At 41.1% G+C, this 17,916-nt stretch overlaps 1 protein-coding gene across 5 annotated transcripts in view; it reads left to right on the forward strand.

Moving 5' to 3' along the window:
- The window catches only part of ARHGAP26 (Rho GTPase activating protein 26), a 419,918-nt gene that overhangs the window by 238,388 nt on the left and 163,614 nt on the right, over positions 1 to 17,916 (forward strand). For all 5 annotated transcript variants that reach the window (XM_029942151.1, XM_029942152.1, XM_029942153.1 and 2 more), the window contains exons 13-14: positions 1,995 to 2,060; positions 6,505 to 6,579. In XM_029942151.1, the coding sequence (XP_029798011.1) occupies positions 1,995 to 2,060; positions 6,505 to 6,579 (141 nt within the window). The remainder of the gene's footprint in view (positions 1 to 1,994; positions 2,061 to 6,504; positions 6,580 to 17,916) is intronic.

Genomic DNA, 17,916 nt, shown 5'->3' on the forward strand with positions numbered 1-17,916 from the left:
GCCACAAAAAGGAATGAAATCTTGACATTTGCAACAACATGGATGCAGCTAGAGAGTATAATGCTAAGCCAAATAAATCAGAGAAAGACAAACACCATATGATTTCATTCATGTGGAATTAAAGAAACAAAAAAAAAATGAACAAAGGAAAACCAAAGAACAGACCCTTAACTACTGAGAACTGATGGTTACCAGGATGGAAGTGGGTGGGGGCTGGGTGGAATAGGTGATGGGAATTAAGGAGTGCACTTTCCCATGATGAGCACTAAGAAATATATGAGGTTATTGAATCACTGTATTTTAGCCCTGAAACTAATATCACACTGTATGTTACCTATACTGGAATTAAAATTAAAAACTTTAAAAAGTATTTGAAAAAGGTTCTTTTTGGATTAGATCAAAGAGTGAGTTCAAGTTCTGTGCAGTTCTCATTTTTTACAAGTTTATTTCTTGCCCTGGGATGATGACAAATTATTTATAAATCTTTACCTTCCTGCTTTCTATCATTCTCTCCTCCACTGTGAACCATTAGTTTGTAGGATGTTGTGCCGTGATGTCCCAAGGTGCTCAAAAGGTGAACCTGTTCTTAAAGCTTCCCATCTACATCTCCTCACTGGGTAATCAAAGCACACGGATGAATTTCAGTGGGTTCCCAGGTGCACTGCCGGGTTGGGCAATTGGTTCTGTGCTGTAGAAAAGGTCGCCGCTATTGGCCATTTATTTTCTGAGTCACATTAGTGGGGTTTGTAGCAGGTGGAGAACTCTGACTACCTGCTGCCTTACTACACCCAGGATGGCTCTATTGCCTTATGCTTATTTCTCTGGTAACCTCTTTGTGATAGGCTACTTTAACTTTCCTCCAGGTTACTTTTCCTTTTTTCTAATCACCTGTACAGGATTTGACTTCTTTATTTAAACTTTTTTTTTAATGTTTATTCATTTTTTGAGAGATGATTTTTTGAGCATGAATGGGGGAGGGACAGAGAAGGGGGGTGGGAGACAGAATCTGAAGCAGGCTCCAGGCTCCAAGCTGTCAGCAGAGAGCCCAACGTGGGGCTCAAACTCATGAGATGAGATCTCATGATCTCATGATCATGAGATCATGATCTAAGCCAAAGTCAGATGCTTAACCGACTGAGCCGCCCAGGCACCCCATTGACTTCTCTCTGTAGTTCAAGATCATATTTAAGGCATTGGGTCATAAGGGCTCTGGAGTAAGTCTCCCACATACTAGGTCTGCAGCTTTGGTCAGGATTTTTCACTTTGCAAATATGCTCCAAATGAAGGAAATCTCAGTTGCTTCATCTTTAATATGGAGCCAATGACAGTATCACCTCAGAGGACATGCTAGGACTAAATGAGATAGTTAAAGCACTTATCCAACATTTATTGATACACTGAATTTATACTTTTTGAAGGTGACCAGGAAGCTCTTAAGTTTTATAGCTCCTGATAATAGCAAAACAAATGTTCTTAAGGATGCCTACTTATTCCTTGGTAAAGTGCTCATCACTCTATGCTGCAATTCCTTCAGCTGTAAATAGAGGATACTATCCCTTGCAGAGTGACTGCGACAATTCAGTGAGATCATATAAACAAAGCAGTTAGAGCTGTACCTGGCATGGGATGCCTGGGTGGTTTAGTCAGTTAAACATTTGACTCTTGATTTTGGCCCAGGTCAGTCTCGTGGTTTGTGAGTCCGAACCCCACCTTGGGCTCTGTGCTGACAGTGAGGGTTTCTCTCTCTCCCTCTCTCTCTCTGCCCTTCCCCTACTTCCTTGCTCTCTCAAAATAAAATAAAATAAAATAAAATAAATAAAAAATAAAAGAACTGTACCTCGTATACAGTTCTCAATGAATGCCAGCAAATTTTTTTAATTTGTTTGTACATGTGGCCGCACCGTGAGACTGACGGATCCTGGGTCCGTCAGGCCTTATCATTGGATGGTATGTGCATGACCAGCAACCTCACTGCCCTTTTCTTCCTCTTCCAGCTGCACAGTTGGATAGCATTGGCTTCAGCATCATCAGGAAATGCATCCATGCTGTGGAAACCAGAGGTAAAATTGTTCAACACATGGCATTGTTCTCAGTGAAGGTCATGAGTCTGATGAGGCATCTGACCTGCTATCTTTTTCCTGACTTTAAGTGACTCATTAACTCCCCAAATGCCGTTGTTGGTGTGTTTCCACGAGTCGCGTTGCTCTGAAGTAGATGCTTTGAGCTGAATTACTATCATCAGCCTCTTTGGCTGATATGACAGTGTTTTAAATGCACGTGCATCAAATACATGGGATAATAAGGAATCTAGTTACTGAAATTCTGTTGAAATATTGACAAACATAGTTGTGATGTAATAATACATAAATAATAGTAGTGGGTGTCACAACTGGCATAATTCAGAAATACAGTTGACCCTCAAGTAATGCTGGAGGCATTGACCTCCCACCCCCAGCCAGGCAGCCAATAATCTCCATGTAACTTAAGACTTCCACAAACAACGTGTAACAGTCTTTTGTTGACTGGAAAGCTTTACCTATAATATCAACAATCAGTTAACGTATGCTTTGTATGTTATACATATTATATACACCATAATACTATAATAAACCAAGCAAGAGAAAAGAAAATGTTAAGAAAATAAAACAATATGTTTATAGTACTATACTAAACTTATTGACAAAAGTCCACGTTTGTAGACCTGTGCATTCCAAACCCATGTTGATCAAGGGTCAGCTGTAGTGATATTTCAAGATGCTTATAGCACACGCCATGTGTTATGATAATGCCTGATTTCTGGCCAAGTGGCAGGTATTGCTAATGCTGTGACTTGTTTCTTATGATGGAAGTGTTTAATTTCAGTTATAGGGTCATGAAAGTAATGGTGTAATGCTTTTCCTGTCAAAGTTCATTGACATCTAAAATTGTCTAGTGGACCCTGGGGTCTGTGGACACCTGTTTGGGAACCGTGCTTTAGGGAGTTGGTCCCCGGCGACTCCGCAGGTAGGCAGAAGGGGGCAGACCCCTGGTTTCCTGCATCACTGCTGGAGTCAGGCCCTGCCTGTGGCACCTTGACCTTTCTTGGGTCTGTAGGAGCAGGACTTTGACATCAGGGAAGCTGATTCAGCCCAGTGGTTTCCATTTCATCCTCAGACATTGCCACAAAGGAGATTTCTCAGTTCTGGCACTTTGGGACTTTGAGTGCTCTGGTTTCTGTACCCCTGAGAAAAGCTGATAACTATCTTTCCTGTGAATTTGATTTGAACCATTGTCAAAGATGTGAATCTTAGTAATCCCCAACCTCTGAACCCATCAGTCTTTTTTATTGGATTGAAAGAAGCATTCTTTTAAAGCAGGATCTATAACTCTCACTAGTTATGAAACATAAATATCTTTATAAAGTCTGTGAAGCACTGAGTAGAAGGGGAGGAGAAAAAAAACCCCGTGTGAGTCTCTCCTCTTACCCGGTCAGAAAGCATTCTTCCCGAAGTAGTTATTTTAGTGTATGCTAAGATATCATAAATGTTGGTGTATTTCTGTTCTAGCTTCCTTCAATAAAGAGTGAAGGCAGCTTGTGAAGATAAGTAAAATCAGTCAGAGAATATAAAGTCGAAGTAGGTGAGATTTCTGGGAATGGATCTGCAGGAAATAAGGACACGGACAGGTTGAGCTATAAAGACGTTTACACTGTGGTGTTAACCTGAAAAATCAGAAATTGGCCAAATGTTTCAAAAATTGGTTAAATCAGCAGTGGTGCATCCATGCGGTAAAATGCTGTGAATCACTAAAACTGCAGTAGAAATATGTTTATTGACATGCATGGTTTTCATTATTACATATTAAATGAAACACGAAAGCTTAAAATAGGCTGCCCAGCGTGAACCCACTCTGGAGATGTTAGGGGCTTAGGAGTTGTGTATGTGCACAGATATCATTGCCTGGTCACTGGTATCTCTGCTGTTCTTACTGTCTCCCTGTGGTTTATCTACATGCCTTAAATGCAGTGTCTAAATTTCTTTTAATTAAAAAAATTTTTTTACATTTATTTATTTTTGAGAGGCAGAGTACAAGTGGGGGAAGGGCAGAGAGAAAGAGGGAGACACAGATCCAAAGCATTCTCCATGCTCTGAGCTGTCAGTACAGAGCCCGATGCCGGGCTCAAACCCACGAACTGTGAGATCATGACCTCGGTCGAAGCTGGATGCTTATCTGACTGAGCCACTCAGGTGCCCCATACATTTTTAAAGTATTTATTACCAAGGTAATTTTTTGACAGGTATTTTAATTTTCATTTTAAAAGAAAAGAATTAGGAGTAAGAGGTACAGGGTTAATAAAGGTAGAGACATAAAATGGAGCCAGAGGTAAATTCAACACAAAAACCCCCTCCCCTCCACTGTGAAATTTACACACTTGGCCAAGATGGGCCACGTGTTTTGTCTCAGTTTTCAGCAGTCAAACCAACGATAGGGAAACAGAATCACTGAAACCCATTTGGCGAGCCTGTATGATAAATGAAAATCCGTTATCTCGGGGACAACTTTTATTTTATGGTGTGAAACCATAAAATACGCACAATAGTAGAGGAAGAGCAAGGTCACCAGTTGTTTGGTGTCCTCACCTCTGCCTCTTTGTCCCCTCCTCCCCTAGAATGAAAATGAAAATGATATGTTTTAACTTATAAGAAAGTTTTCATTTGACACAAAAAGGAAAAAAGTTAAGTGCCATTTTAACATAAATCCTGGAAGGAAGTGGTTATTTTGCTACTGGAATGCATGCATGCACACACACAGTATTTTGGTGACCAGAAATGAGCAGACCTCCCACACTTTGTGGGGTTCGTTAATCATCGTCCAGTGGGAGACGGTGCTGGATCCAGTTTCAGGAAAGGTCAAGGACAGGAGAAGTAGAGACCCTTGAGAAAGAACAAGCCCTTGAAGCCACCATGTGACTCAGTAATGGCTTTGCCATTAAGTAACTTGGGGTCCGCCCCTTCGTTTTAGGCCAGACTAGTCCCTGAGCTTTGTAGGGGCTTTTACAGACCCCTTTTAGCTATAAAATCCTGTCATTCTAGATAGACCACTTCTTTTTTTATTCATTAATTCCAGATAGGCCTTGTTAGAGACATTGGAGAGATAGCCTTTTCCCCAATTTCTTGCAAGAAATTGTGTTTTGTCCCCAAAGTAGGGACGTGAAGGAGTATGACGCAGTGCTTTCATTCATTCTATCATGTATCATATGGTGACCTAGGTACTGGGGAGATAATGGTGAAGAAGACAGTCACTGTACCTAGAGTTTATACTGTGGTTATTGGGAGGAAGACAACAAACTAAATAAAAATGATAATTTCAAGTATTACTTGCTACAAGAAAAGAGGTAGAGACTGGCTGGTAGTGTCGGTCATGGGATTCCTTAGGTTGAACAGGTTGCATGTCAGCGGATCCCTGGATGAACAGAAGATCTGGGAGACGTATGTCCCAGGTGGCAGAAGCAGCTGAACAGAGGCTGTGATTTGGGTGCACGGGCTTGATGCATTGGGGAAACGGGAAGGCCAGCGTGGCTGGGGCAGAGTAAAGGTGGCTGATGCAAAGGTGGGCCTCGGCTTCATCCTGCAGGGCCTTGGGGGCCACAGTAAGGTTTGCTTGTGGTCTCACTACAGTGGGAGGCCGTTGGAAGGTTATAAGGAAAGAGGGGTTGAACCGATGCATCCTTTAAGAAGTTCATTTTGGCTACTGGTTGGAAATTGGACCTCAGGAGAGTAAGATGGGAAGCATCTTAGGTGAGAGGTGTCAGGTACCAGAAAAATCATTTCCAGTCACTTGGTAGAAATGCCCCTTTGGTAAATGGTACAGTGGTGATGTAAACCTTGCGCATCAATGAACAAAGCACTCAGATGGGTTAGTTTTTGGTTCTTTGGGTGTGTGGAGGTAATCCCCTTCTAGCTCAGTTAAATATTTACCTGGGTTGAATGGAGGCAAATCTCCTTTTTCTTCATAAATAATGTTTACATGACAATTGAACTGATCTAATTTCTCAGTGGTGGCGAACATTGTCCTACGTTTTGCTGTCACACATTTATAATCTTATTCTGTATTTGAAACAAGATTGTAAAGCTTTTATTCTTTTCTGAAGTCTGAAATTTCTGTCATGTCAGTTTTGGTTCTTTAAATTGAAAGCCCAATTAAGTGTAACCTTTAAAAGTATATATTTTGCATCTTTGAAAACTCTTCAGATGCTGTGTTTGGCAAGAGAAAAGGAAGGTCTCTTTCCCCTCTGTTGACCGGACTGAACTAACACAAGGGCTGAAGTGTGCAGCACACCCGTGAAATCCTAGACAGCTGCACCAAATCCCTCTCTTTCGCTAAGAGCAGAGCTGAGTGACAGGGGACTTTAATTAGAGCAGCTTTTAGAAGGACCGAGAAAATGAAAAAAGTGCATCTGGCTGGCTTGTCTTGACTTGCGTTCTGACGTGCCTCTAATTAAATCATCACTGTTTCTTTCCTCAGGGATCAATGAACAAGGCCTGTACCGAATCGTGGGGGTCAATTCCAGAGTCCAGAAGCTACTGAGTGTCCTGATGGGTGAGTGCAACAGTGGCTGTGCAAAACAGGTCCCTGTGGGGTCCTAGTTGTGTAGGTATGAATGGCCTCTTGGGAAGGAAGGAATTGGGTCTCCGGGACGGAATGCCCAGAAATGAGCTGCTCCACTCACCAGTTGTTAGGGATGGATGCATTACTGGAAGAGATACCAAGTGAGACTGGATGAAACAAAAAACCTGGCAAATCCAAGGCACCACGCCCTTTGTTTATGGACTCAGCCACTGCCAGTCCAAGTGGTGCTCAGTCACTCATGTGACCACTACACCCTCCTCTGTCTTTAATAGTTTATGACTCCCCCTGTCTGCTCTGGAGGCAGGCATTAATGGGGCACACCCGATGCCCAAGGAAGGGCATCCTTCTAGCAGCAGAGGACCTCAGATCTCATGTTCCCTATTGCCGAGAAGGTGTCACGTGACAACTTGTAGATAAGCAGATAATTCTTGGAACTTCTCTGCATCTAGATTTCAACCTAGACTCTGTCATTTGAGCAGCACTACCTCCCTTACAGCTGGCTGGCATAACGTACAAAACCACTATCTTTGAATGTGTATTGTTTGAATCAAAACCCCAGGAGCCCATGAGCCAAATTGCTTAGGCTGCAGATTTCCTTTATTTTTAGATGTGAATGCAGCCAGCTTCAGTGAGTCACATGGATTTAAATGGCAAACATATCAGATTTCACAGATCAGTGGCTGTTACTCATCCCCATGGAAGCCCAGCCATGAGCTTGCAGAGATGGACTGTCACTTAGGGTCCCTGCTCAGTGTCTGGGCAGGGACACTTCTCTTGCCAGTATTTGCATTTTTTTTTTTTTTGCCAGTTTCTGAAAATAGTTTTCATATGTAAGGAAATCTCCTCTTTGATGTTGACTAGAATGACTCTTCTCTTTTTTTCTACAGACCGCTTTGCCTCTTGTTGGCAAAACCCTGTAGTCTTGCTAGGTACAGTGAGATCTTTTATTTGAGAGTATGATTATTGGTGAAGTACTCTTGCACTGAGAATCTGGTTCTTAGTTCATATTTGCACTGGGGAAAGTTTTTAATACGTGAAATTTTATATTTTGAGGCAATGTTACCTTTATAGACAGTTGTAAGGAGTTCTGTAGAGAGCAATGTGTATCTTTACCCACAGTCTTCCAGTAGTAACGTCTTGTTACACTCTAGTAGGAGATCACAACCTGGATATTATGTAATCAAGATGCAGAACAGTGTCCTCACCACAAGGATCCCTTGTGAGGTCCTTTTAAGGCTACGCCCATCTGCCTCACCTGTCACCTCACTGATTTCCCTAACCCCTAGCACCTGCTAATCTATTCTTTATTTTTAATTTGGTTATTTCACGATTATCTCAGTGGAACCATATGTAATCTTTTGGGATTGGCTTTTTTTTTTAATTTAGCATAATTCCTTTGAGGTAATTTCAAGTTATTGGATCCATACTTGGTTGGTGTTTTTTTGTGGGGTTTTTTTTTTTTTTTTTTTTTTTTTTTTTTTTTTTTTTTTTTTTTTTTTTTTTGCTGAGTAGTATTCCACTGTATGAATGTGCCCAGTCTGTTTAACCATGCTCCTGTTGAGAGACATCGGGGTTGCTTCCAGTGTGGGGAAGTTAGGAATAAAACTGCTGTTAACAATTGTGTACAGGTTTAAATCGGAATATAAATGTGTTTCTCTGGGTTACCTGCCCATGAGTTTAATTACTGATTGATGGGCTAACACTTGCTAAGTCCATAATGGTAGAAGCCTAGCAGGATCTGGTGGCTCCAGTGACATCTTCACCTTTGTTGAAGCTTTTTCCATTCCTTTATTATGGCTTCTCATGGTCTCTGCTCTCTGTCTTGGTGTCGGCTGTGTTGTCTGTGGGAATATCCCACATAGTCCAGCCTCAGTAGTTTTTGAATCTTACATCATGGAGAAGAGAGTATCTTTCTTGACAGTTCATTGACGACTTTGATTGGTCAGCATGGGGCATGATTCATTTCTCAATTCCAGGCCAGTCACATGCCTTACAGCAGATGGATCCAGATGGCCTGAACCTGTGCCTCTCTGGTGATGTTGAGGGAGTGTGGCCCAGAGGTGGGGTAGGGAGGAGGTTAGACTGTAGAAGACCATGGACTGAGCAGTATTGTCAATAGAACGATGCAGGAGTGCTTTCCTGAAATAATGGATGCTGGGTAGATAAAAAGTGTGTCCATGACAGGTTAACAAGATCAGATTGTAGTTTTAAGAGGGTATTGTTGGCAGCAATGGGGAGCATATATTTGATCATGGAAATGCATGGGGGAAGGAAACAGTGGAAATAATTAAGCCTAGAACAGCCTGTCAAGGCTAGACCAGGTAGCTGCTCTAAAATTAGGGGAAAAAGGCTCAACTGGAGACAGAGAATCAACAGGACTTTGTAACTAACTGGATATGGGGCAGAGAGATTTCAAAGATGACAGATTATTATGTAAGGTGATACTAGTGAAAAGAAATATGACATTTTAGATGGGTTTGTTAGCATAAAGAACCACTTTAGCTCACTTGTGCTAAGCAGAGAGAGGTATGAAAGGATCTTGTATTTATCACCTCTCTTAGGGACTCTCAAACAAGATATTTGTCCTGTTCTCTTCCTCTGTTTTCCTAGGGACAGACAAAATAATCATGAGCATCTGAGAAATGTCATGAAAAACTAATAACCAGCAGCTGAAAGTCACAAGGCCAGCTGCCTCTGCCAGGAGAACATAACAGATAGACTAGAATTCAAACTGAAGCTCAACCAGAATTGAGACATGACCCTGATACAAGATCCCGTCAAAAGTGGAGAATGGTATCTGTGCTTCTCACTACCAGTGAAGGTCACCAGTTTGGGTCTTGGAAGTGAGGAACCACCTTTTAGACCAGGGAGACTCCAGACCTAAAGGCAGAGTCCTGTCTCTCTTCCGTTTTGTGAACATGCTATCCTCGTCAACAATTCTTGGTATTGGTACTAAGCTGGATTAGCCAAGAGTGTGAAATAAAAGGGTTCCTACACTGCAAAACCTCTCTGAGATGGCTGGGCAGAGTGTGCGCCGTTCGTTTTACTACTGCTTTCCTCTGTATTGATTGGATGCCCTTTGAGTGCCAGGCAATGTGTAAGATATGGACTATTTTTTAAGGGCTCTCTCAAGTTCAGTAGTGAGTTTTTATTATTGAAAGGATAGATTAGAAATCAGTAGCAACAGAGACTTCTTTTGATCACTTCGAGCTTATGTACTGGGCTTAAGATTAGAAGAGGAATCTTAAGAGCCAGTGCTTAGAGAACTTTTTATATGTCTTGACTAGGATTCTTTAAGAGACCTTTTTGGAATTTCTTTTAGTATGTGCGGTAGAGCCTGGTGCTAGTGTCCTGCCAAAAGCTACCCTTGATCCCTTCTTCCTAGCGGTGGGGTTCCTTAGTCTGTGAAGGGTAAAAAGGTCTAAGGAATACTTGCAGATTCCTAGAAATAGTCTCTTCTCCATATGAACTGTTGTTTTTCTCCTCTCCTCTGAATGTTAAGGTAAATTTTTCCAAATTTTAGCTCAACATTTTAAAATACAAATGAGCTATATGCATCTTCACATGTCTGTTTTCTCTTCTTGTACATTTCTATATTAATTTTAAATAACTCTTTCTGATTAAAAGTTGTGAGTGGTGATTAAAGCAAATTTGGAGAGATATAAAAAGTAGAAAGAAGAAAATAAAAATCTTGTATGTTAGACCTTCATTGACCATTTTATCATACCTTTAAAATATATTCTATAATATAAAATGTTGACAAAGTTGGAATCACACCATGCATGTATACTGCTTTTTAATGGGCTTTTTCCACGTAACACTACAGTCTCTTTTCTGATGTTATTCAAATCCTTCTAGAGTGTGATTTCTTGTGGAGGGGGGAGGCATGTATTGTGTAGATACAACATTTTTTTAAGTGTTTATTTATTTTGAGAGAGATGGAGAGAGCAAGTGAGTATGAGGGAGGAATAGAGAAAGAGAAAGAGAATACCACGCTGTCCCACAATGTCAGCTCAGACCCCAAAGCAGAGCTTGAACCCACGAACTGTGAGATCATGACCTGAGCCAAAACCAAGAGTTGGATGCTTAACCACCTGAGCCGCCTATCACCTCTAGCTACAACTTTTTCATCAGAGCCTGTTCTTGTATGCATATGCTGACTGTAATTTTTCATCATTCTGGAAGACACTTGTGAACATCCCCATTGGGGGTGCAGAGATTAAGAGTGTGGATTTTGGAGTTAGACAAGTTGCAGCCTGCTGCTTATCCATTTGACCTTAAATTATTTAAACCTGTCAGGTGTTTTTATCTTATCATCTGTAATGATAACTCCTGCCTTTAATAATGTGAGGATTACATGAAAGATGCATATGGGTTACTGAGTTGAGAACCTCTGCATGTTAGTAAATAAATGTTGGCTGTTGTTACTTGTAACTTACATATGCATGTCGGATGATTTCCCTAGGGTTTATTTTAAGATGTTGAATTGCTGGGTCAAGGTATGTACATGTATAAGGCCCTTAACTAATATTCCTGAATTGGCTGTCAGCAGTGGGCAGTGTGTACTGCCCTGACCACACATCCTTGCCATATTCTGAGTAATTTTTCTAGTGTAAATTATAAATATATTTTAAATGTATCTCTTTTTTGTTTAACTTGGCATTTCTGTAATTTCTGATGAAGTTAGGCATTCTCCCTATGTTTCTTGAGAATTTATATTTCTTTTCATATTTTTCAAAGGAAAACAAATTTTCAGTCTTTAAAGAAAAAAATGATCTTTATTTTTTATCTTTCTAAAGTCTGTTTTTCTCCTGATTCTCCATATGTTAGCAAAAATTCTCAACCTGTACCCCATATCTGTTAACACAGAATTTGTTAAATTTCTTTTGGGTTGATTTTTTTTTTCTTTTCTGGCTGTTTATAATCCAACTTTTAATTTTGTGATTGAGTTCAGTAGCTTTACTAACATCTCTTATTTAGCTGTTTTCATTTATACTTTTCAGCCATCACTTTTATTATTTCAGTGTGTGTCTTCTTATACTATGCTTTATTTTACCATGTCCATATTTTTCTTAATTTTATTTATAGTACAGAACAGGTGCTTTCTAAACATTTGCGAGAATGTTTTGGTCTTCATGTTTTATGCCCATTGTTTTATCCACTTTTTAATCAAACCTGGACACAGGGAAGTTTATAAATCTTTGCCATTAAATTCACAGTGGAAACATTATCCTTGTTCCATTATTTTCCTCAAAGCTGTTAGAATCATCCTGTCATAGGAAATTGGAGGCCTGGTATGTGTGAGTCCATCCAACTTTCTGGCATTTTTAAGTCTTTGTTTTAGTGTGTGCCCAGAAGCCTGAGTAGGTTTTCCCTGATTCTGCTATTTGGTCATGGTTCTGGGAGAAATGGTTCATCAGAAGTGTGCCGTGGTTCTTGGCTGTCACTGGTGTATTTCTTCTAGAACTTTGTCCCTTCTACCCTGCTGTCCCAGTCTAATTTCCCTGCCTGGATTGCGTTCTCAGGACAGTCCTGACCACTCCTACCAGTAGCTTCCCCCGCCGTGTGTGCTGGAGTGAGGTGGAAAAGGTGCAGTGATGCTCCCTGTGGTATCTTGGATGATGGCTTAGGGTGGGTGGAGGGCCATTGCCTATCATAGCGTTCCTGCAAGTCGATTTTTCTCAGGACTTAACCGAGTTCTGCATGGTGGATATTCCTCTGGTGACAGGCAGAATGTTGACTGTGAGCCTCATTGCGCTGTTGAAACTTGATTTCCCTTTTTTGTGTGTGTGCATCGTGATTAGTTTTTCACCATGCTGGTGGAAGGAATTCAAATTTCTTTTCGCTGTTTTTTTTCCTCCCTCATTCTGTAACTTTTTCCTTTTTAACTAATGTCTAGAGCAAGGTTAGTGCTACAGAGAATACCTGAAAGGTGTTAAACTGCAGAGCTTTAAAGCACCAAATTACAATAGCATGTGTCACCCCCTGATCTCTGATGCCACCGTGAGCCAGCCTTCCTTCTCTGAGATCTTGAATGTGGACACAGACATTCTTTTTTCTGTGCCCTTCATTTCCCACATCCTTGTACAGAGTAGCATAAGTAAAACAAGAAAAGACTTCTTTCAGAAGAAATCCTAAGTAGGATTCTTTATGTCATTCTTCACAATAACTTTGGAGATCTGAAGGCTTGCCTGCTAATGAGTGGAGAAGCCCCGGATTTTGAGGACCGTGGACTCACAGAAGCAGCAGAGCCTCGCAGGTCATGGCAGTTCCACCCACCAGTAAAGGAGAACAGACCGATGGTGCAGGACTAGGACGTGGTAGGCTGTTGGGGTGATGGAGTGACTGCTGTTAAGCACAGTCCTGCGTTCCAGGGCAGTGGGGAACCCGGATGGGAGTTCACCTTCCTCTCCCCTCATCTCACCGGCACTTTTGCTTATTGGAATTGCTGCAAGCAGGTTTTCAAAAGACAGGAATTTGTCACTGTAAGAGATTTTGGATCTTAGTACAGAAGTGGCTGTGGATACTCTGGATTCTTTTTTTTTTTTTTTTTTTTTAATGTTTGTTTATTTTTGAGAGAAAGCGAGACAGAGTGTGAGCCAGGGAAGGCAGAGTAAGAGGGAGACACAAATTCTGAAGCAGGCTCCAAGCTCTGAGCTGTCAGCACAGAGCCCGACATGGGGCTCGGACTCATGAACCATGAGTGAGCCGAAGTCGAACACTTAACCAACTGAGCCACTTGGGGGTGTCCCTGGATACTCTGGATTCTTAGGCACTAGATATAAGAAGTGATGCAAATTATTGAGATGTATGACTTCTGTAATCAGAAAATACAAATTTGCGTATCACATTGCTGTGTATTAAATCTAGTCTTGAAAGAATTAGCCTATAGGATAAATGAAGTCTAATTTACATAGTGGATAGCATATGTTTCTAAACTTTCTCAAAGATGTTACAGAGATGGAGAATGTAAGAGGCTCAAGGAGATTTTAAAGACAGTGAAGAAAATGCAATTAACATTTACACAAGGAGAGTAAGATCACATGGTATTTCCTAGGGAATGACAGAGAAATCAGTGGAACAGACAAGAGCATCTAGAAATAGGGCCCACACATATAAGGTCAATTGGTCTTTTTTTTTTTTTAATATTAAAGGAAGCTTAATTGTTTTTAATGTTTATTTATTGTTGTGACAAAGAGTGCAAGTTGGGGAGGGGCAAAGAGAGAGGGCAATACAGAATCTGAAGCAAGCTCCAGGCTCTAAGCTGTTAGCACAGAGTCTAATGCAGGGCTCGAACTTACCAGCTATGAGATCATGACCTGGGTCGAAGTCAGATGCTTAACCAGCTGAGCCACCCAAGCATCCAGGTTATTTGATGTTTGATAAAGGTGTCAAGGTAATTCAATGGGGGAAAGGATAGTTATTTCAGTGAATGGTGCTGGTGGGAGAAAATCCATATGGGAGAAAAAGAAATTCAATCTTTGTCTTAAACTACATATAAAAATTAACTCAAAATGGATCATATTCCTAAAGCTAAGAGCTAAAACTATAAGACTTATAGAAGAAAACAAAATTTTGGTGACCTTGGTTTAGAAAGGATTTCACAAATAAAATACCAAAAGCAGGAAACATAAAAAGCTTATAAACTAAAGCCAAATAAAAAATTTGAGCTCTTTAAAAAATACTAAGAGGGGCGCCTGGGTGGCTCAGTCGGTTAAGCCTCCGACTTCGGCTCAGGTCAGATCTCACGTTTGTGGGTTCGAGCCCCGTGTCAGGCTCTGTGCTGACAGCTAACTCGGAGCCTGGAGCCTGCTTCCGGTTCTGTGTCTCCTTCTCTCTCTGCCCCACCCCCTCTCATGCTCTGTCTCTCTCTGTATCAAAAATAAATAAAACATTTAAAAAAATTTATAAAAAAAATACTAAGAAAAAGAAACAGTCTCCAGATGAGAAACATTTTTCAAGAAATGTATCTGATAAATGACGTGTTTCTGGAATATATTAAAAAAAACTCAAGTAATTCAGGAATAAGAACCCAACCAACTCAGTTTTATAAATGGGTGGAAGATTTGAACTTTACCAGAGAAAATATACAAATGACCAAAAAGATGCATGAAAAGATGAGCAACATGATTAGTTCTTAAAGAAAAGGAAATTTTTAAAAAATTGCCCCTTCATGCCTACTAGAACAGCTAAAATTTCAAAATTAGACACCTCACCATATCATGTGTTGGTGAAGAGGTTGCTGTGGGAAAGCAAAATGACCCAACTGTTTCGGAGAACAATTTAGCAATGTCTGATAAAGTGAAACATACGACCTACTCCTACCAATTTTTACCCAGTTCCACTACTAGGTATTCACTCAAGAAATGTAAGTATAGTCCACAGAAAGACGTGTATGTAACTAACTATACCTGCTTTATTCATAACAGTAAAAACTTGGAAACAATCCAAATGTCCATCACCCAGGGAATGGATGAACACATTGTGGCGTATACGTAAATTGAATGCTATTCAGTAATGAAAGGATTGAACTACTGGTATATGTAACAGGTTGGATGGATTTCAAAAGTGTTATACTTTGTGGAAGTGGTTGCTGGGGGGCTAGAGGTGGAGGGAGGGAGATTGATACACCAGGGCACAGGGGCATTTTGTGGGTGATGGAAATGACTTTTATCTTGATTGTGGTCATTACATGACTATACGTTTGTCAAAAATGGAACTAGGTGCTCAGAAAGGGTAAGTATATTCCATAAAATTGACTTGAAAACACACATAGAAGATTTTCAACCTTCTTCCTCATTAAAAAAAAAAAAGGCAAATTAAAAACATGACTTTTTTTTTCCACCTCTCAGATTGGCTAACATCAAAGTTTTGAATGTTGTCAAGGATTTGGGGAAGCAGGCACTCTGAAATTGCATGGGACAGCCTCTGAGGGATAGTTGAGGAATATTTTTCAAAATTAAAAATATGTATACTTGTTGAACTGGAAATTTCACTTTTAGGAAATTTTTCTAAAGGCAAGACAGGTACAAGGGAACAGAAGTTTATATCATTGTTTATCATAGCAAAACCCAAAGAATAACCTAATTTCCATTCCTGAGGACATTAACTATGGAGCAGGGAAGGACTGTGAGGTAGATAAATGTATGTGCTGATACAGAACAATTTCTTAAGATACTGTTAAATGAAAATAGTGTACAGAATGACATGTACAGTGTACTTCTGTTGTGAAAAGCTGTCGGCATGTGTACGTGTGCTTGTGTGCGCACGCTGTTAGAGATAGCATGCAGACACACAGACCTGGTATTAGCAGTTCCCTCTAGCACAAGAACAGTTGATCTTTTAATGTTCACCTACTTTTTTTTGCCTGAATATTTTTTTTTACCATGTGCACATACTATTTTCTCAGTTAAAGAGAAAAAAATTAATTTGCATTCAATTATGAATGGTTACAAAATTTAGGAATCTGTAGGTGGCTGTCCTATTCATTTCCCCTAGAATGTCCACAGTGTTTCCATCGGCTACACAGTAGTACACCCAGTGAACCTTGGGGCTGATCAATATGACATTCCCGAGACCATTTCTGCTTGTAACCACTGCCCACTGCTTCCATTCTGTCTCCTGTTTTTCTAAATTCACATGGGAGTAGGTTCAGGAAGAAATACTCGTTTCACTTTCCCCAGAGGCTGCCTTTCTGTACTTTGGTCTGCTCCTCCAGCTTAGTCTTAACTATGCACTACGGTGGTCAGGTTGCATGGGGGGGAGACATGTACTGAGTTCAAAAGAAAAGTGTAATTAGGTAGGTCCTTGCCCCATGTTTGGACTCCACCAGGAAGGTCCCCTAAGTGAGGGGGAGCGTCTGTAAGGGAGCTGTGGAAATTGGCAGCACTTTCTGAAAATGAGGTGGTTTGGGAGGCTGTCTTCAATTTAGTTTGGATATTAAATTAAAATGGACGTGCTCAAGTTATGAACCTTGCCTCATTGGCGCTATAAAAAGCCCTTTAGTCGGCCTGTAATTTGACTCTCCTCTCTGTAATGTTACACAATATTCCTATGGTTACAGAGCCCGAGTAAGTGGAAGCTAATCATGAGTTTGCTAAACGTGGTCCTGTGGAACAGTTCCTAACTCCCAGATCTGCCAACTGCTGCTTGAGTGTCGTGCTCTCTTGGGTAGAAGTTGGTTTGTTCCTCCAAAAAATGTACAGTAACAGTTGTCTTGCATCCAAGAGCCGTGCATGGTGGCAGCCCTCCATGTGGCTCGGGGATGGGGAAAAGGTCATGCTAGGCAGAGTTTTTCGGTATATACGCCTCCACAGGAAGAAACCATTAAGGGAGTGAGGGATGACAGAGCAAGAGAAGAATTAAAGCAGCAGAGGTTTTGCACAATTGAATTCACTTCTCAGAAATTTGCTGTGATACAATTCCGGAGTTTACCATTCTGTGACGCTAGACATAAAATCACACTCTTCAGGTTGTTCAGTGTTTGTTTCATGTGGCAAGACACGCTTGATTGGCCTCCATGGTCCCCTGCAAAGGCACACAGCTGTGCTGCCTTCAAGGGCCACACCTTTTATAAGCCGGGGCCTCCTGTACCTCATCTAGTGTGTATCAGGGAAACATAATGATAGCAGTTGGTACTGTCTGGATTTGTGCCCTTACCTGGGGATTAGAGCCTAAATCCTTAAGCCCCTCATGATTATTTGGCCTTTTCCTACTAGAATGAAAGCAGGTTCTTGCCCAGTAAATGGAAAAATATATCGTGCCCACTTGTGACTCATTCCTCCTTTCCAGCTAAAGAGCTGTTGACTCTGCAGGAAGAACCTCTTTGTTCATTGAGACTGTCCGGAGTCCAGTGGTTGTCTCTGTTCACCTGCTGTATCATGTAGATCTCTTTAGATTGTATAAAAAAAAAAAAAATGAAAACCTGACCTCCCCTGGCTTAAGGAGAACGGGAATTTATTGGCGTATGCGACTAAAACCGTACGGCGATATCTATGGGCTCAACCCATATCATCCAGATCAGCTGTCTTTTTTCTCTCCTCTCTGGCTTCCTCTGTCAGACTTCAGTCTGAGGATCCAACCGCTGGCACCTAGCACATCTGGATAGCTTTGCAGGTACAAGCCCAACAGCAAATAGCAGACAGCCTTTCCCCTGTCTCCCAAAGAGGTCCTGAAGTTCACTCTCATGTAACTGGCTTAGGTCTTGGGCTGTCCCTGAACCAGCCATGGGGCAAGAGAGATACTGTGATTTGAGTGGCCTGTCTGAATCTCATTCTGGATCTCCCTGGAAGCTGGAGCCGTCCCCCC

Source organism: Suricata suricatta, chromosome 6 (assembly GCF_006229205.1).
Source record: "Suricata suricatta isolate VVHF042 chromosome 6, meerkat_22Aug2017_6uvM2_HiC, whole genome shotgun sequence".
NCBI lineage: Eukaryota > Metazoa > Chordata > Mammalia > Carnivora > Herpestidae > Suricata > Suricata suricatta.